This window comes from Eleutherodactylus coqui, chromosome 3 (genome assembly GCF_035609145.1).
Source record: "Eleutherodactylus coqui strain aEleCoq1 chromosome 3, aEleCoq1.hap1, whole genome shotgun sequence".
Lineage (NCBI taxonomy): Eukaryota > Metazoa > Chordata > Amphibia > Anura > Eleutherodactylidae > Eleutherodactylus > Eleutherodactylus coqui.
Genome location: NC_089839.1, coordinates 132,645,301 through 132,663,715, shown reverse-complemented (window position 1 = coordinate 132,663,715; position 18,415 = coordinate 132,645,301). Strand labels below are relative to the sequence as shown.

The window sequence follows — 18,415 nt, the reverse complement described above, 5'->3', positions numbered from 1 at the left end:
TTTCCAGGTTCACTTTAAGACCCCTTTTTGAATATTGGCATAACATTGGCAATACACCAATTCAGTGGAACAGATTCCGTCACTATAGAGTTCTTAAATATAAGAAACAAGGGTCTGTCTATAACACTACTTAATTCCCTTAAAATTCAGGTGTGTATGCTATTGGGACCCAGTGGCTTGTCCATTTCTAACTTTTTAAGTCGGCTCTGTACTTCTTCCTGGGTTAGACTTGTGACTATTAGTGAAGAGTTTACGTTATCACTGTCAGATTTGCTTACTCATCATCAGCTTCTACAATGTTTCCTACATTATTTATTAAAAGGGCCAACACTTTCAGTATTAACCCTTTTTACTACATAATTGAAGAATAGTTTACAGCTAGACTCATTGTCAGAGTAAAACTCTCTCTCCTTTACTGGTTTTTACATAATTTTTTTTCTTATAGGTTTTTAATGCTTCTTTGCTGTCTTGTTTTAGTAGTTTAAACGCTTTCTTCTTGTTGTTTATCGTCCCCATTTCATCTTTATTGAGCCACATTGGTTTCCTGTAAGTTATGAATTACTCAAAGTATTTAAGAAGTTTTAAAACATTTCCCATTTACTGTCTGCACTCTTATTTTTGAGGATATTGTCCCAGTCAATATGGTTAAGGGCATCTCTGAGCTGACTAAATATAAAAATACTAAACTTCAGGAAGGTACAGTTCAAAAATTTTACCACTTGATTGCTACAGTCCGTAATCTAGATTACACTGTTGCTGGCAATTGCATAGGTACAGCTTCTGTGACCAATGAATTACAGTTCCTGCATGCAGTGCACATAATTAGAAGTATTTCCTAGTTTTATGTAAAATTCAGAGAATGAAATCCATACAGCACTCCTCAAAGAAGAGAGTTTGCTATAATTGCATAAAGTCTAGAAAATCCTTTAAGAGGTTAAAGGGATTTAAAAAGGTTCTACTCTTCTCCATGGGTTATGGCTGGCATTTACAGTTCAGTCTCATTCACTCAAAGCACAATCTCCCTTCTGTCCTGATGGTTTTCTGCAATGTACTGTATCAGCGTGTTGTAGAGGAAATTTATCCACTGCAGTCCAACTGATTAGCTCACAGGTTTGCCTACATTGGATATACCTGGATAGAACCTGGAGTAAATAATGGATAGAACCTGCAGTGAAAAATTAGAGCCTTGTGTGGTGCAGAGTGTAAGCTCTCGCCTACGACCTGAAGGTTGCAAGTTCAATCCCCACATGATTCAGGTAGCCGGCTCAAGGTTGACTCAAGGTTCCAAGGTCGGTAAAATGAGAATAATAAGTAATAATTACCTGAAAGCGCTGCGAAATAAGTTGGCGCTATACAAATGCCAACAACACTGAATATGAGCAGATTCATAATTTAAATCTATTCATAAGATTTAACAACCACTTGAATGTAGTCCTTTTCATAGAAAAAAAACCTGATGAATACTACCTCACTAATTGGGACTTGTTTATAGGCCTAGATAAAGGTGGTGGTGGAGGTCTTTAAGCAAAACATTGAGTAGGGAACATCTTGCCCTTTATTGTATTGCGTAAACTATTATGTAAGAGGTTGTCTCATAAGAGCATCATTGAGGAAGGGGACCCTAATGCAATTGCAACAGCCGCCAGGTGCAGCCACCCTCCCGGTGGCGAATGCTGGAAGTTAGTGCAGCCGGATTTGTGGCAATTAGCTGAATGCACTCTAAAGGGTTTTTAAGAAAGGGGATGCGCTTGTGACAATTGCATTTATATCAGAAATTTATAACCAAATCTAATGAATTCAACTGAAAACTCATCACACAATCATATTGTTGTAGTAATAATATAAATGTGTTTTTATTAAATCAGCCTAGGCAAACACACACACATACACACACACACACTGGTACCTTGGGATGCGAGTGCCTCAGCTTGCGAGTTTCTTGACTTGCGAGCAGGCGCTCTCCCAAAATTTTGCTCCGATTTACGAGCAAAAACTTGGGTTACCAGCCTGCTTGCAAGTAAAAAAAGAAACGCAAGTGGAGGCTTTGGGGGGAATCTATACTCACCTATCACTGGCGATTTGTCCTCGTGATGGTCTACGGCGCTGATGCAGGCTGTCGCTCCCTCCTCCACGCCGACACACAGCATTGCTTTCTAGATGTGGAGCTTGAATGCCCCGCCTCCAGCAAGCTAAGCTCTGACTGGTTAACTCAGCGCCATATCAGCCAATGAAAGCCGGCGCTGGGTTAAACAATCACAGCCATTCAGTGATGTGTCATCGAAATGCATTAATGGTGTTTCAATGCATTTCAATGGGGAAAAGTGCTTTGATACACGAGTTTTTTGGCTTACGAGCTGTCGGAATGTCAAGGCACCACTGTGTGTGTGTGTGTGTGTGTGTATGTATATGTGTATGTATATGTGTATATATATATATATATATATATATATATATATATATATAGATATATATATATATATATATTACTATACACCAGCGCTAGCTCACAAGGGGGGGGGGGGAACTTCTTATCTATAACTGCATTCCTTTGGTCCAGATTGGAATATAAATAAAGTCTATGCTACTTGGGTATATAGGAATTACATGTTCACATAGCGACATACACCTGGGGCGTAAACATGTTAATCATTAGCGTGATTACATACTAGGCCAATCATGAGTTGTTATGATGTTTGGGAGGGGGGGGGTGCATGTAATTGGTGCGTCATGTTCAACTATATCTGTATTGCATTCCTTTGAATAAATCAGAAGGGTATTGGGGACTGACGGATAACACCAGTCAGTTCAAATACATTATCATGCATGAAGCTTCTCTTTATAACCAATTTGGAGCAGATCAGTGAGATCTTCTGGAATATGATTTATTCCCTTAACAGTATATTTTCTTACCTAGTTCTGTGTTGTGGGTGGAGCACATAAACTCCATCAGGGTATTTTTCACTAACTGTATCCCGGTCCAAATTAGCCAATGCTCTGGCAGCATGTGACGTCTGAATGACATAAGGAGATTTCATTGCTTCCGCCAGCAAAGTAATCCAGCCTTGTAAAACATTGAAACAAGACATACAGCACATACTGACAGTGGTCATACATCAATACACTTGTAATCACTACTGCAAACAGCAATGGAGGTAATGTATAAAATGTATAGCATCCCATCTACTGTATCACTATTAAATAGTACACATAGCCTGTCTAGAGCACAGTGATGGTGCAGATTTGCTCTTATCTGTATTTCTTATCACCTGTTCATTAACCGCTTAATGATCACCAATATGCATTTTTACACACTGTAGTTTACATCCTGCACAGGTGTTCCATGCCACCCAGAAGTGGGTGCTCAGCTGTCTAATAATGGCCAAGTTCCTGTTTTAAAAGCCAGGATCAAAGTAAACTCAAATTCAGGATGTTTAACCCTTTGATCATCAAAGAGTAATCAGGGACCACCGTACTGTGCAGGATCCCAGAGCTCTCAGTGAAGCTCTAACAGCAGGCTCTGTGAATGAAGTAATGCCTAACCTCATAGAGTCATGATGACAAATCCACGATTTGGGATTTTTAATTTATTCTCAGATTATTGTTTGCATTATTAGGTTTGTACCTGCTATGTCCCTGCAGGCCGTTTCTTTTGCCACTGGCCCTCCCTTCTTCCTGTCACTTGCAGTCTTTAGAGCCTGATGATCCTTTTACACAGGCCGATTATGTGGTCCAAGCATTCCTCAGCATGTGCATTCACCTGACAATCAGGCTATGCAAAGGGACCAATAATCAGCTGACAAACGAAAAAACAATCAACTTGTTTCTGTGAGCATTAAAATGCTCGCTGCTCATCCCTCTGTATAAATAGGGAGACATGCAGGCGATCAGTGACAGCCATACGTGTTAACAATCGGTCATCCCCATAGAGCAGATAATCTGCCTTTGTATATAGGGATAACGAGCACTGACTGACATGCTCATTGTCGGTCAGTGTCATTAGCGTGAGCAGATTATCTGCCTGTGTGAAAGAACCATTGCACTTAGGGTCCTTTTACACGGGACGATGGTCAGGCACTTCAGTCCCAGCAGTTATGGCTATTGTTCTTTCACACAGCAACGGTAATTGATCTGTGAATGGAGGTGGAGCGGGCTAGAGATCACTTCTGGCCACCTATGTCCATTCACAGTAAACAGGCAGTCATTCATACAATGGCCTGTTTACATGGTTCCATCATTGCTTGATTCTTATGCCCGCACAAAGTGAATAGTAAATGATAGGTGAACGAATTATCATTCATCGTTCAGTCACTGGCAGTATTTACAACGAACGATTACTGTTCAGATCTACACGATCCAGCAAGAAACTGAACAATCGTCGTTCCGTGTAAGAGGCTCTTCACCCTATAGTCACGGAGTTAAAACAGTCCCTGGCAATAGGACATGTTGCACGAATGGCTAATATCCAGCAGATGCTCCATTGCTTCATTGTCAGATATGGTACTGACTCAATGACTAGGCTACTGTATAAGTGTGAGGCTCCAACATAAATCATAATTTATTAGCATACAGGAGTATGCTATTATTGCATGAGGCAGGAAGGGGTTAAACTAAAAAACATAATACGTCACAGTGAGCAGAATGTTCCCATGAACCACAGTATTACAGAGCAGGGATGGTACAGACACAAGATCTGTTCCCCTACCATCACTTGCAATATATTACACAGCTGACACTCCACTCTAATAGTTCTTTAACCCCAATTAACAGAAACTGCAAAACTAATTGGTTTTACAGAGGAAAGGAGCTTTCCCAGTAAACCCATTGGCAACGCCATTGTGAATATCCTAGAATCATCATCAATACTTCTATATTGAGGTATATGCACACGGCACATCCAGATTCCGGCTGCAGAATCCTGCTCTGACCATGGCCGGTGACCCTGTGTACCTGTCATTCTCCGGCTTCTCTTTACTGTGATGGTCTGCACGACTCGCCGCCAAACATGCACAGTACAGATTTTTCTTTTTGAACTCCTGCTTTTCCCGCACCATCACCTAGCAATGACGTGGAATCCGCGACCTTTCCGCAATGTGAAGTGCGGAAGAGCCGCAGATCGGACAGCTTCCATTGGCTTTAATGGAAGCCATCCGTGCAAAAATGGAGCAGGCTGCAATTTTTTATTTGCAAGTGGAAACCACAATTGGTTTCTGCTTGAGTGCGTATATTTGCTGCGGAACCTGGGGTAGTTGTCCGCCACGGATTCCACAATTCAAATCCGCCCATGTGCATGAGGCCTCAAAAAACAAAACAAAAAAACCCACAAGGTTACTAGCCATATCTGGACCCCACCCTGCCTGCCATAAATCAAGCAGCACATTCGTATTCACTGAAATATGACTCTGTAGTCCAAGTGTCTTTACAGGCTATGCCAGACTCCACTGATTATTATATTTTTTCAAAAACTTTGTACTTTTCAACTTGAGTAAGGGCTTGTTCGAACGGGCGTATTCGTGTGCGTAAAACACAGTGACTAGAACCCACTGATTTCAATGGGTTAGTTCGCAGGAGCGTAGTCTTTCTCACGTTTGATCGCTTGAAAAAAATATATCCAGCATGTCCTATTTTGGTGTCTATTATACCGCGATAGAAGACTAAATGAATGGACCGACGAAAATACTGCGTAATTTTTTGCGTGCGCAAATACCCAGTGTAATTGCGTGCACAAGAACCAGTTAAAGTGGGGTGAAATATGTGGGCATAAGTGATTTTTGGTCGCGTATAAATTAAAATATGCTCATGCCCTTGTGAGCGAGACACTAGGATTAGATTTAACACGGATGTGAATAATAACCTTTCTAGGACATGATTAGTAGCAAATGTTGCTGCTAAAGGTGATTTAACTAGCTATAGAATTTTTTTTGTCATGTTAACTCAGGCACAATATTCTAAATTTGTGTCATCAAGGCTCAGTTGCATCAATACATTTTAAACCCTTTTCAGTATGAGCAGCTGGTATTGAAGCCTTACCACCAATCAAGAGTTTACTCTCCTGTGTAGGCAGCAGGTCAGTCCCTCCTGTGGGTAGGATTTTATGTAGACTAACAGAATTACATCAGCCCTTATCAAAATCCTCCTTGCATCTATCCGATACCTGCCCTGGTCACCAAGCTCTTCCCTCATTGTTCCTCTGTTTGTCTCTCCATGTGCAGAATACTGCAGAAGATTTAATTTCTGCCCAATCTAAGATACCAGGAGTTCAATGTTATAGTAGAGGAGTCCCTACAAGGATTAGCTGAATATTTATAAAACTCCCCTAACTCATATTGCCTGTCTATACTATGAGTGAGTGCTGTGTGCAGAAATTCCAGTGTGAAGCTGCACCTCAGGGAACACACTAAAGACCCTGAATAGGCATATCTTTTTAAGGTGCAGTATATACAGATGGCCAATATGGTATAATTTTGCTTCTCACAATGTCCTAGTCATTTATAATAAAATAAGTGTTAGAGCAGGTTCACGTGAATGTGTGGTAAAATGTCGCCTATATAACGCAGCATTTTATAGTGGTTTGGACCCGTGTATCACCCCATATGGCAGTGATTTTTGACTGTGCATCTTATGCAGATTGTCATTTGCAGTCGTCCTTGTCTCATTTCTTTTTTAATTCTCTTGTCACTTCTCAATGATGCGTATAAACACCGCACATACACAATGTAACTGCGGCGTATATCTACAATTCAAATCCAGTTGTGTGAGCCTGGCCTTATGGAAACCGCCTATAGGCACACCATAAAATATTCTAGTTTGGTAATTATTCAAAAACTGTTATGTGTCTGTTTAGGTTTTCAACAATTTTGTTTCTAAACAAGTGCTTTCTGAAAGAGAGGGAAATGTTTTACCATACAACTAGGATAGACCAGTAGAAAAATATGATACTATTATAAAACATACATCTAATCATGGGCTGGATTTTAAGAAACGCCAGATGTCATTACCTGAATCCACAATGCTCACGTGCAGATGCCGATATAAAGCCAGGTTGCCAATTACACGCATTATACTCCTTTGTATCTTCTGCGAGTCCTTACGGAGCAGGTATATTCTCTGCAGCAGCTGCAACCCTCCATGTGACACTATACTGTCAACATGAGTGGATATCTATATCAAATATAAGAGAATGATGAACGAAGAAAGGCAGATGACAAGGTTTCTCTTAAATAATGTCTCTTGCCTTGAAGCAGCAGTTAGATTTTCTAGTTAATGGGTATGTACACTTTCACAACCATTTTTTACTGTGCTAATGCATTTAAAATAGAAGAATAATTCAAACGTGCTATTATATGTTAAATTTAGTTTGTATTTTTGTTGTTTATCAATTTCAATAATGCTTGTTACCAATGAATAGAAACACTGGGGGAGAATCATCAATAGTATGATGCATGAATTTAGGAGTTCAAAATGGTGCATGTCACATTAGATATTTTCCTTAACTTGACAGGTATTTTAAAGACCATTTTGTTCCTTAGACCAACTTCTGGCTAGTAAATGTGTATAGAGCCTTATGGAGGCGCATGGAGTCCCTGGAGCTTCGTTACTCACCAATATAATTACACTAAGTGGTAATTATAAAATACACCATTTCATCAGTTGCATTTTACTGTGAATTTAGTTAAAGAAAAAAAACTGTAGATATTGGTTACCCTAGAGTGTTTCAATATAGCCTGTAAGCTGTATGCTTCTAGCTTTTCTGATGGAACAGAACTGAGACTTTCTGCATATGGGAGTCCGTTCCCACCAAAGCACCACAATCCTCTCTGAAATAGAAAAACAATGACTGCATTATTATACATTCAAAGCAGATTTAGTGCCAGAACAGGTCAAAACACCAGACTCTCATGCTGTAAGAAATCCGTTCATAATAGGTTTATGCCATGAAATGCTGTTTTCAATATAGATGTGAAATATAATAAGAAACATTATCTAATAAGTATCATGCCGCAGTAAAAGGAAAAGCCTATCGCAAAAAAAAAAAAAATCAATATAAAAAGGAGAACAGCAAATAAAAGACTGCAGAGAAACTAGAGCATATGCCACTAAATCTCAACATTTTCATATATAAAAGCTGAATCACAATGATAACGGTTAAAAAAAAAGAGAAAAAAAAAAAGAATGTAGAGATTGGTACAATTTAACAATAAAAAAAACCTCGTATTTAGGGAATAAATATTGAATTAATTGTCAAAGGAGTTTTCTGAGATTGGGAAAAAGTGGCTAAAAAGGGACAAAATGATATAACGTATCAAAAACAAATAATATAAATGTGTATAATACACATATAAATATATTTATTTATATATGTAAATCTATCTATCTATCTCCACACATATTATATATATAATTTTTCATCATTTTGTGCCATTTGTCACCTTTAGCCATTTTATTCTGACTTGGAAACACCCTTTAGAAATGTATGCTTCCCCATGTATAAAGCAATCAAGTCCACACTAAACAATTAACATAGGAGTCTATGAATACAGTATAAAGATTCCAAAAGACACTTGTATATTACATGAGCATATACCAACAAAAGTATATAAAAGGATTTGCAAATAATGTTAAATTTTTTAAAACTATTTTTCACCAACTAGGAGATATCTTCAGTAAAGAACACCTCTGTATAGAGCAAAATGAAAAGTCATTGTACCCATTTGCTCTGCAGTTTGAATATGGTCTGGAAAGTGGCTTATACAGACAGGTGTTTCCCACTAGAGAAGCAATTTTTTGCATGGAAAATCAGTCGTACCATTGGAAATCTCTTTGGTTTATTGTCTGGCTGCATAACGCAGTTACACTTCAGCTTATATAATGATATTGCGATATCATCTTTTACAACACACTGTTTTTCCCATTAGTAATTGTGCTCATGAATGGCCCCCTTGGTACTTGTGCATGAATCCCCTTTCTCTTTTCCTACTGAGAACTGAAAATTGATCATGGATGTTTTGTGAACTGTTCAGCTAGTTGTTAATGCAAATTAATATGCCCGGTGCCATATTTAGGACTTGCTGATATTTCAAGTTGCAGCAACTTGCAATACCAGTCACAGAGTCTACCGAAAGCACAGAGCTATGCCTGGTAAACAATAAATGGACGCGGAGCTAGTTGGGGCGCCATGGCCACTTCAATCAGCTGGGAATAAGATGTGTGTCTATAGGAAGTGGATATGGCTTTGTAAAAGCAAGTAGAATAAAAATCGGGAAATACTTTTACCGTTAATTCCTTTTCCATCAGTCCATCATGACAGCACACATGGAGGCTGCCCCTCCCGAGCTCGTTGGGACAGGAAGAGTAGCGTTCTTAAGGCCACCTCCCACCATCCATCTCCAGTGACTTCTAATTATCACAACGGGTACGTGGCCCAATCTTTTATTGCTGCTGAAAAACAACTTACTGTTATGTTACATGCATGGTATACAGTAATTTACCAGGGTGGGTAAGTATGTGCTGTCATGATGGACTCATGGAAAAGGAATTAACAATAAGAATAATTCCAGATTTACCATAACGCCCATCCTGACAGTACACATGGAGGTAATACAAGATTACTACCGACACATTAGGGGAGAAGGGGAGACAATGGCTTGGAGGGTTTTCCGCCCAAAAGGCCAGCTCCCTACCAGAACAGAGATCCAAGCGATAAGGCTTACAAAAATGTATGGGTGCTACATCATGTTGCTCTGCAATGCTTCACCATCTTCAGCCCATGAGGAAGCGAGAGCCCTTGTAGTGTGGGCTCTTAACCCCTCAGGGGAAGGCAGATCTCTGGCTTTATATGCTTCCTGCATTGATGTTTTAATCCATCTACCGATGGTATCTTTATACGCTGCTTTTCGCTTATTCTGACACTGAAATTGAAGGAATAAATAATCTGATTTTTTTAAAGGTTTGTGAGACCCGTAAATAGGACAGGACTGCACATCTGAAGTGTAAGCTGTGCAAGCACCGTTGTCATATTAAAATCCTGACAGAAGGATTCCCTGTTCCATGTGGAACGTCGACATCACTTTAGGAAAAAGAGATAGGATAGTCATGCGACTAGATCTATCGTCAAGCACCTTTAAGTAGGACTCTCTACAGGGTAATTTCCGTATTTCACCAATCCCTCCAGTGGTTGTAATAGCTAGCAGTAAGGCTACTTTGATAGGTTTTTAAGCAAAATCGAATGTATGGGTCTCAAAGAGAGGTTTGCAGAGGCTGTCTAATACTAAATTAAGATTCCAGATCTTGTAAGGTCCAGGCTGTCTGAGATCCGGACCATCTGCTCTGCACCAGTTGCAGAATTTCCTCCATACCCTAGAGTAAATATTGGAGGTAGAGTTCTTTTGACTCTTAAGAGAGTGTGGATTACCTTAGACGAAAGTCCTTTGTCTCTCAATCTCTGCCGCTCAGTAGCCAGGCAGTCAGCTCCATGCAGAGGATCTCCTGGCAGAACACTGGACCTCGTAACAGAAGGCCCTGCCTGAGGCCAGCGGAATCTGTGTCTGTATTGCCTAGAAAAGACAATAATGGGAACCAGGGCCTTTTGGCTACACTGGGCAAGGAATAAAACCCCGGTCCGGCAGAGTACGAGAATTTAAAGGAAGGGGGAAAGACATACGCCAAATCCATGTCCCATTCCTGTAAAATTACATCCAGTGCCAGGGGATTGTCTGCTGGATTTAAAGGAGAAAAATTTCTGCATTTCAAATAGGTCTTTGATGCAAGACGTTTGTCTGGGGTAACCCCATTGAGACATCAGTAGACTGAATATGGCTAATTTTAGGGACCATTCCCCTGGATCTAACGTTCCCTGACTCAGAAAATCTGCAATAATATTTTGGGAGCCTTTTGGGTGAATAGCCGATAAGGACTTTATCTAGTCCTCCGTCCAGGAGAATATTCTTTTGATAGACGTTTGAAGATGGAGTGTCTGGTGCCAAATAAAGACACTGTTGCCAGACAATATTTTTTACATGTTTCCCACGAATTATATCTTCAGCTTGAATCGACATTTCCCAAACTGCTCTGAGCTCTGTATAGCTTGAGGATTTAGAGCAGACATAAGTCTGACAGGAACCTTACTGTTCCTCATCTGTCGCCTGTGCTCCCCAACCAGACTCACTAGCCCATTTGGATGGACAATTTAAGCTTTTTTCTAAAGAGGATTGCCCTCTACCTCCTGTTTACAGGATTTCCTGCTGGAGGAATCTAGAGTGTAACCCATCTGCAGACAAGTGGTCCTATGACCGAATACCCTTGTTTTGTTTGAGGAAAAAGGAGTAACCCTTCGAGGAATCAAGGAATACCCCAAGAACTTTTTGGGTGTCTGGGTTTAGGCTAGAAAAAAATTATTTTGAACTAATTTTAACCGCAAATCTAATATATTTTTGGTATGCTGGGTGGATGGGAATATGTAGTGTGCGTCTTTTAGTTCAACGTGCAAATGAGGCTGCGCTGATTATCCGGGGAATCCTAGACCTAATAGTCTTCATTTTAGACTGAATTCAGAAATGAACTGATTAAGGGACTTTAAATTAAAGGGGTTGTCCCGCGCCGAAACAGGTTTTTTTTTTTTTCAACCCCCCCCCCGGTCGGCGCGTGACAACCCCGATGCAGGGAGGTAAAGAAAGCTTACCGGAGCGCTTACCTTAATCCCCGCGCTCCGGTGACTTCAATACTTACCGCTGAAGATGGCCGCCGGAATCCTCTTCTTCCGTGGACCGCAGGGCTTCTGTGCGGTCCATTGCCGATTCCAGCCTCCTGATTGGCTGGAATCGGCACGTGACGGGGCGGAGCTACACGGAGCCTGCATTCTGCACGAGCGGCTCCATAGAAGACTGCAGAAGACCCGGACTGCGCAAGCGCGGCTAATTTGGCCATCGGAGGGCGAAAATTAGTCGGCACCATGGAGACGAGGACGCCAGCAACGGAGCAGGTAAGTATAAAACTTTTTATAACTTCTGTATGGCTCATAATTAATGCACAATGTATATTACAAAGTGCATTATTATGGCCATACAGAAGTGTATAGACCCACTTGCTGCCGCGGGACAACACCTTTAAGTATAGTTTGAAAGGAACTATTAGATTAGTAGCCCAAGCAAAGATAAATAACAAAAAAAAAAAAAAAAAACTTTCACTAAAGGAACGGGATAACAGCTCCAATGTATTCAGTCCAAACTCCCTGCTCCAATCCGTCTTGGAGAAGGGGGGACTGGGTCTGGCGTAGCTATGACCGCTTTTAGGAAAAAAGGCAAAAATTATATTTTGGATCCCAGAGATACGGTCGATCTGGGGCAAAGAGAGGCTATTACACTAGTTATCTTTTGGTAGGTTCATCTACCCGTTTTGCACTTGCCTGCCTTTTTACCGCCCAACAAAGATTTTTATTTTTTTTTTAATAAGTACTTTTCCTGAGATGGGAATGAAGCATAGCTTATTTTTTTAGATGGTATCTTAGGCCACAGGGCATTTTTTGGCTGAAAGTGTAGAGCTCTGCTGCGGCACCTGCCAGCTTCAGATGGTTTCCTAGTTATGAGAACCATATGCACATTGAGCATGCCACCGAGGTGGCTGCTATAATTGTTTCTGGAAGACTACATGCAGTCTCACATGATTTGAGTGGTCGCTTGTAAATCAATTGTAGGCCCTTCACTCCAGAGTTCAAACTTTTAAACACTATGGAAGATAGCCAGCCCGTACAAAGTTGCTCCTTTCTGCTTCAGCCGCTGGATTTAAAGTTTTGTCCTATTTAAGCCTTGCACCTGTGACTTTAGTATCACAGACATCAGTTCTACTAGCTGGATCTTTATATATTAAATAATATTTTCCCTTTTTTGTATATAGAGAGTATGGAACTGCTGAGCTAAATTCAGGATCTCCCCGTTTACTAGACATGCGCTTTAATCCAGCTAAGGTATAGCAACACATTCCCTCAAGGTGCTCATAAATAAGGGTCCTTATTTGCTGGTCTAGAGGGACCTAGCTGGGCTTAGAGACTGGTTCTCTGACCATCTGGCAGAGATTACCCATCAAGGATTTCAGCTCCGCCATGATTAGCCTTTGCCAAGCCTTGGCTATGGAGTTTAATCTTGCATTAACAAGAAAATGTCATTATACCAAAACATATACTATGAGCTTTTGTTCCAGTGAACTGCTCTCCAGGCCTTGGTTATGGAGTTTCAATCTGCATTAACATGTGAGTGCCATTATACCAAACATAGGCAATGAGCTGTTTGTCTAAGTGGACTACTCACTGTTTGTAGATTTCCCCTGCTGCCTCCATGCTATCCATAGCGTTAGGAAGAGACTGAGCTGGAGAATCTCATTGGGGATTCAAACGTGCGACCTTCCCTCATAGCCCCGCAGGAGAGGCTCTCTGGGGTAGTGGAGTCATCAAGCCATCATACAGTGCCACTGCATCGTCCGCCACTAGACGCTGGCCCCTCTGCAGGTATGCAAAGCAATTACAGAGGGGCAGCGATCCAAGGACTGCCTCCACTGTCCTGAACGGATATCCAGACTGAGTGAGCTTGTACCCCGCAGGGTGCTCAGTCCGGGCCCTTCTGCAGGGATGCCGCAGCATTTGCTTAGGGCAGCGATCCATACACCGCCTCTGCTCTTCGGAGGGGGTACTGGACCGAGCTTCCATGGTAAGCGCTTCCTTCGGTATACATGGAGAACTCCCTCTGTATGCCGTTGGGACAGGAAGAACACTGGAGATGGATGGTGGGGGGTGGCTTTAAGAACTCTCCTCTTCGTGTCCCAACGAGCTTGGGAGGGGCAACCTCCATGTGTGCTGTCAGGATGGAGGTAATAGTAAATAACGGTTCTGCTAGGGCATGCCTTTTTGTGGCTAGTGCACAAGGATACCACGCACCCAGCCGTGACAACAATCTCCAAAGATTTCAAGACCAGAACTGGATTAACATGAAATCAATTTATTACAACTATAAACATCAGAAAAGATTTCAGACCAACATGTCCTTTACTGATAGATGAAGTAGTGTCAGCCTATTTTGATGGCTTATTGACTAGTGTAAAAAGTGCATGATTTCAGGAATTCTAGCAAAGAGGAGAAGAAAATACTCCATTATACAAAGAAAAAAAAGGTTTAATATGACAAGTAGATTTAAAGGAGTTTTCTGAGTTATTACTTTTATGCAGTGTCGGGCTCCCCATGCTCAAATCTATATAAAAATAATATACTCACCATGGCACCAGACCGCTGCGATGGCATCCGACAGGTGATGTCATCCAGTCAGAAGGCCTGCTGATGTCCAATAAACCTGTCATATGGGCTTCTAATGTAGAAGTCTCAAGGCAGATTTACAGGACATCACTGATGAAGTTTCTGCTGTCCTCTCATTGGCTGCACTGGTCACGTGGGTAAACAACCACATCACAGCTGCAGCTGATGGAAATTGAAGACTGGAGTAGCAGCCAGCAGCAGCGTGCAGTGGTAAGGCACTATGTTTTTTTATTCTATTACATACTCTGTCCTCCAATAGCCACCAGTGTTTACGGTTCTCAAAAAAAACCCTTAAATAAACAGTAATTTTTTTAATACTAAATTCCCTTAAGTGATATGGCGCTCACCACCCAGAGACAGAAGGTGTCCCACTGGTACAACATTAAACAATTTTTAATTTTTTTTTAAATTTAGAATACCCACTTTGAAAAGACAGAAAATATATACACATACATATACAAGGTGTGTTCAAAAAGTACACAACCTTATTTGGGAGGCAGCTAGGGAGGCAGTTTGGTGTACATATTTAGGCGACCCTAATGCGCATGCTTGGATTTTTTTCCTGCCTGTAGAAGCTGTCAATCGCCAGCAGACAGCCAAGGAGTGAGGAGGTATAAGCGAGTGCCGTCTGATTTCCTTTGACAAAATGACAGAAAAACTTGGACAATGCTACTGCATTAAATTTTGATTAAAACTTGTCGATTTTCAAGTGGAAACGATCTGCAAGATTCAAAAGGCCTCAGGGATGAAGCAATGGGCACCACACAGATAAAGGAGTGGTACAAGCGCTTTAAAGATGGGCGCACATTAGTGGAGAGTGAAGCACTTTCTGGTAGGCACTCAACATCCAGAAATGAAATAATCATTGACCAAGTGAGGACCTTGGTGATGCAGGATCGTCAGATCACGATCACAGAACTTACAGACGAGGTGAGCATCAGCATTGGGTCCGTTCATTCCATTATGACTGAGGATTTGGGCTTCAAATTTTCTAACAATCGAGCACAGGACATGCTGCAGACTGTGAACAGTGATCCCAAATTCCTCAACTCAGTGACCACTGGTGAGGAGTCCTGGGTTTATGGGTACAACTCAGAAACCAAATTGCAGTCATCACAATGGAAGCATTCAACATCTCTGAGGCCAATAAAAGCAAGGCAGGTTTGCAGTAATGTCACTGTCTTCTTTGACTCCAGTGGCAAGGTTCATCACAAGTACGCACCACACGGCACAACCATCACCAAGGAGTACTATTAAGAGGGTCTGCATTGCCTTTGTAACACTGTGAGACGCAAACGGCCCGACCTGTAGGCAGCACTCAATTGGCAGCTCCTTCACGATAATGAACCCACCCATTCTTCACATTTAATACAGAGTTTCCTGGTCAAACACAAAACATCTGTGCTTCGTCAGGCTCCCTACTCTTCTGACATGGCTGCATGTGACTTATGGCACTCAATCTCAAAAGAGGAGTTCCAGCACTGCTTCCGACAGTGTCAGAAGCGTTGGGAGGAGTGTGTGGCTGCCCAAGTGGACTAGTTTGAAGTAGATTGGGGTAAGATTGTTGTATCTGAATACAAATATTTATGAATAAAGGTTGGATACTTTTTGAACACACTCAGACACATACATACACACACTTACCCTTTGGGCTACTAGGGACTGACTGCTCTCTCTCAATGCCAGTGATGTGAAATACTTTATGCAGTGGTCAAGTTCTGTCTGTGGAAGAGAGGAGAGCAACTGACGGATCTCATCCTCTAGCACACGATTCTGTAACCAAGTAACAAAAGAGGTTTATATAGAATAGATAAATATGGAATAGAGAATCTAAGGATACCTTATAATATTGAACCCTGCAATCATTCTAATGAGATTTCTATTACTTTTATTCTTATTTTAAAATAACTTCTGAACAGTAACAACAGCCCTCTATTTCAAGGAGGATTCCAGTTATTTTGAAAAAGTACATTTCTTTATAGAATACATTTTTCTAATATACATATGTTTAAAATTACGCTCACACACCACTTTTATACCAGTGCAGTTGCCCCCAGTGTGCACAGTAAGGCTGGGTTCACACAGGGCGGATTTGCTGCGGTTTGCTGTTGCATAGCCGCACTGCGGCAAAACCGCTGCGTTTGCAGTGCAATGCAGCACAAATGTGTTTGGGCAAAAAGCTGTTCTCACAGGACAGATTTTTTTCTGCACAGCTGCAGTGCAGAAATGCAACTGCGGTGCGGTTTTTCAAGACGCAGCATGTCCATTCTTCTGTCTTTTCCGCAGCACATTTTTGTCCATACACCCCTATGAACGTAGCAAAATCCGCACCAAAATACGCTGCAAAAATTAACCTTTGAAGCGGTTTTGCCACAAAAGCAGTTCTTCTGCGGCAAAACCGCGGCAAAACTGCAGCAAATCCACCCCGTGTGAACCCAGCCTAAAAGTGTACAGTCCATGGATTAGTCTAGTATATTGTATCCATGGGCAAACTGAAGACATCCAAACATGGCGTCAGTCATGTGACACCTCCTATTCCTGGCATTCAGTTAGCAACAAGGTTACATGACAATTACTGTAATTCCATAGTCCTACACAGCAGCTTTTATATCTTCTCCTATATCCATATGGGAGGATTGACTGATGTGGGTGCTTCATATATTGTAATAAATACAGAGGAGAAGCTAAAAGAGGAAATCAAGAAAACTGCTTTTTATTAGTGGAATCTTATCCTTTTATAAATAATGCAGCACTGACAACAACTCAGTACAGCCTTTGGCTTCAGACACAGGACCTTACTCTTGAGGTTCTACAGCAGTTTTGCAATATACTATATTAATTGGGTATTCCTGATTAATCCAAACTTAAATCGATGCATTTCTTCTTTCCTACTTATATACCTGTTTGGTCACTCACATCATCTACTTTTGGTAGTGCTGGAGGTGGAAGGAAGAATCGCAGATCTACATCTTTGCTCCTGGCTAACCCAATAGTAGTAGTTCTGTCACATGCTTGTGCCACTGTCCGATACTGGTAATCTACAAACAAACACAAAACGTCTATACTGGAGTTCTGTAAAGAACATGTTGAACAGGGGTGTAGTTAAAGGCTTACAGACCCTGGTGCAAAAGTTCATCTTGGATCCCAACACCACAGTTCATCATAGCTGTTGCCAGCAGTGGTTCACCCAGAACTTTCCGAGGCCTCACCCATCAAAGTAGCATGAGCCGCCACAGACATTGCTAGTCTAAAAATATTAGGGGGGGATACAAGATTCTCCCTCTGTGAAGTTGCTGGGCTCTCATGATATAATCGCAGAGAACCCGGCTGGTTGCCATGGCAACAGGACGCCAGATAACGGCATCCTGTATTGCCAGAGCCTGTGATCGCTGTATAAGCGATAAGGCATTGCAGGAGAGAAGTCCTGTAATGCCTTATCACAGCGATCATCAGTGCTGTGCTGCAACTCCCCCATAGGGACACATAGTGTAAAAAAAATAAAAATGCACAAAAAAGAAAAATGTAAAAAACACCCTTTTTAGGTGCTTTTTCTCATATTAGCATAAAAAAAGGTAAAAAAGATTAAAATACCACATATTTGGTATCATTGCGTCTGTAACGACGTGCACAATCAGGTGCACATGCTTTTTATTCTGCACAGCAAAAAACTTTTTTAGAATTTTGCCCCCCAAAAAACACAATAAAAGTGATCAAAAAAGCTGTATGTAGCCCAAAATGGTACCAATAAAAACTACAGCTCGTTTCGCAAAAAATAAGGCCTCATAGAGCTCCATATATAGAAAGATAAAAGAAAAAAGTTACAGGACTTTGAATGCAGCAATTAAGAAAAAAAAAAAAAAAAAAAAAAAGATTTCCAAAAAAGGGGTTTTTATTGCAGAAAAGTAGAAAAACCTAAAAAAAATTATAAGAATTTTGGTATAGTTGTAATCTTACCGGCCCACAGAAAAAAAATGGATTGTCTCATTTATGCTGCATGATTAACGCTGTAAAAAAAATTTAAAATCTATGGCAGAATTGATGCGTTTTCTCTCCCGGTTATCATAAAAAGAATAATAAAGGTTTTACAATATAGTCAATGTACCCAAAAATGGCACCAACAAAAAA

General features: G+C 41.0%; 1 protein-coding gene across 1 annotated transcript in view; it reads right to left on the bottom strand.

Moving 5' to 3' along the window:
- SERAC1 (serine active site containing 1) overlaps positions 1-18,415 on the bottom strand; it is a gene marked incomplete at its 5' end in the record, with an annotated part of 58,670 nt that overhangs the window by 25,639 nt on the left and 14,616 nt on the right. Inside the window, 5 exons of the mRNA XM_066594879.1 lie at positions 2,911-3,061; positions 6,996-7,158; positions 7,701-7,814; positions 15,935-16,063; positions 17,207-17,328. Coding sequence (XP_066450976.1) covers positions 2,911-3,061; positions 6,996-7,158; positions 7,701-7,814; positions 15,935-16,063; positions 17,207-17,328 — 679 coding nt within the window. The remainder of the gene's footprint in view (positions 1-2,910; positions 3,062-6,995; positions 7,159-7,700; positions 7,815-15,934; positions 16,064-17,206; positions 17,329-18,415) is intronic.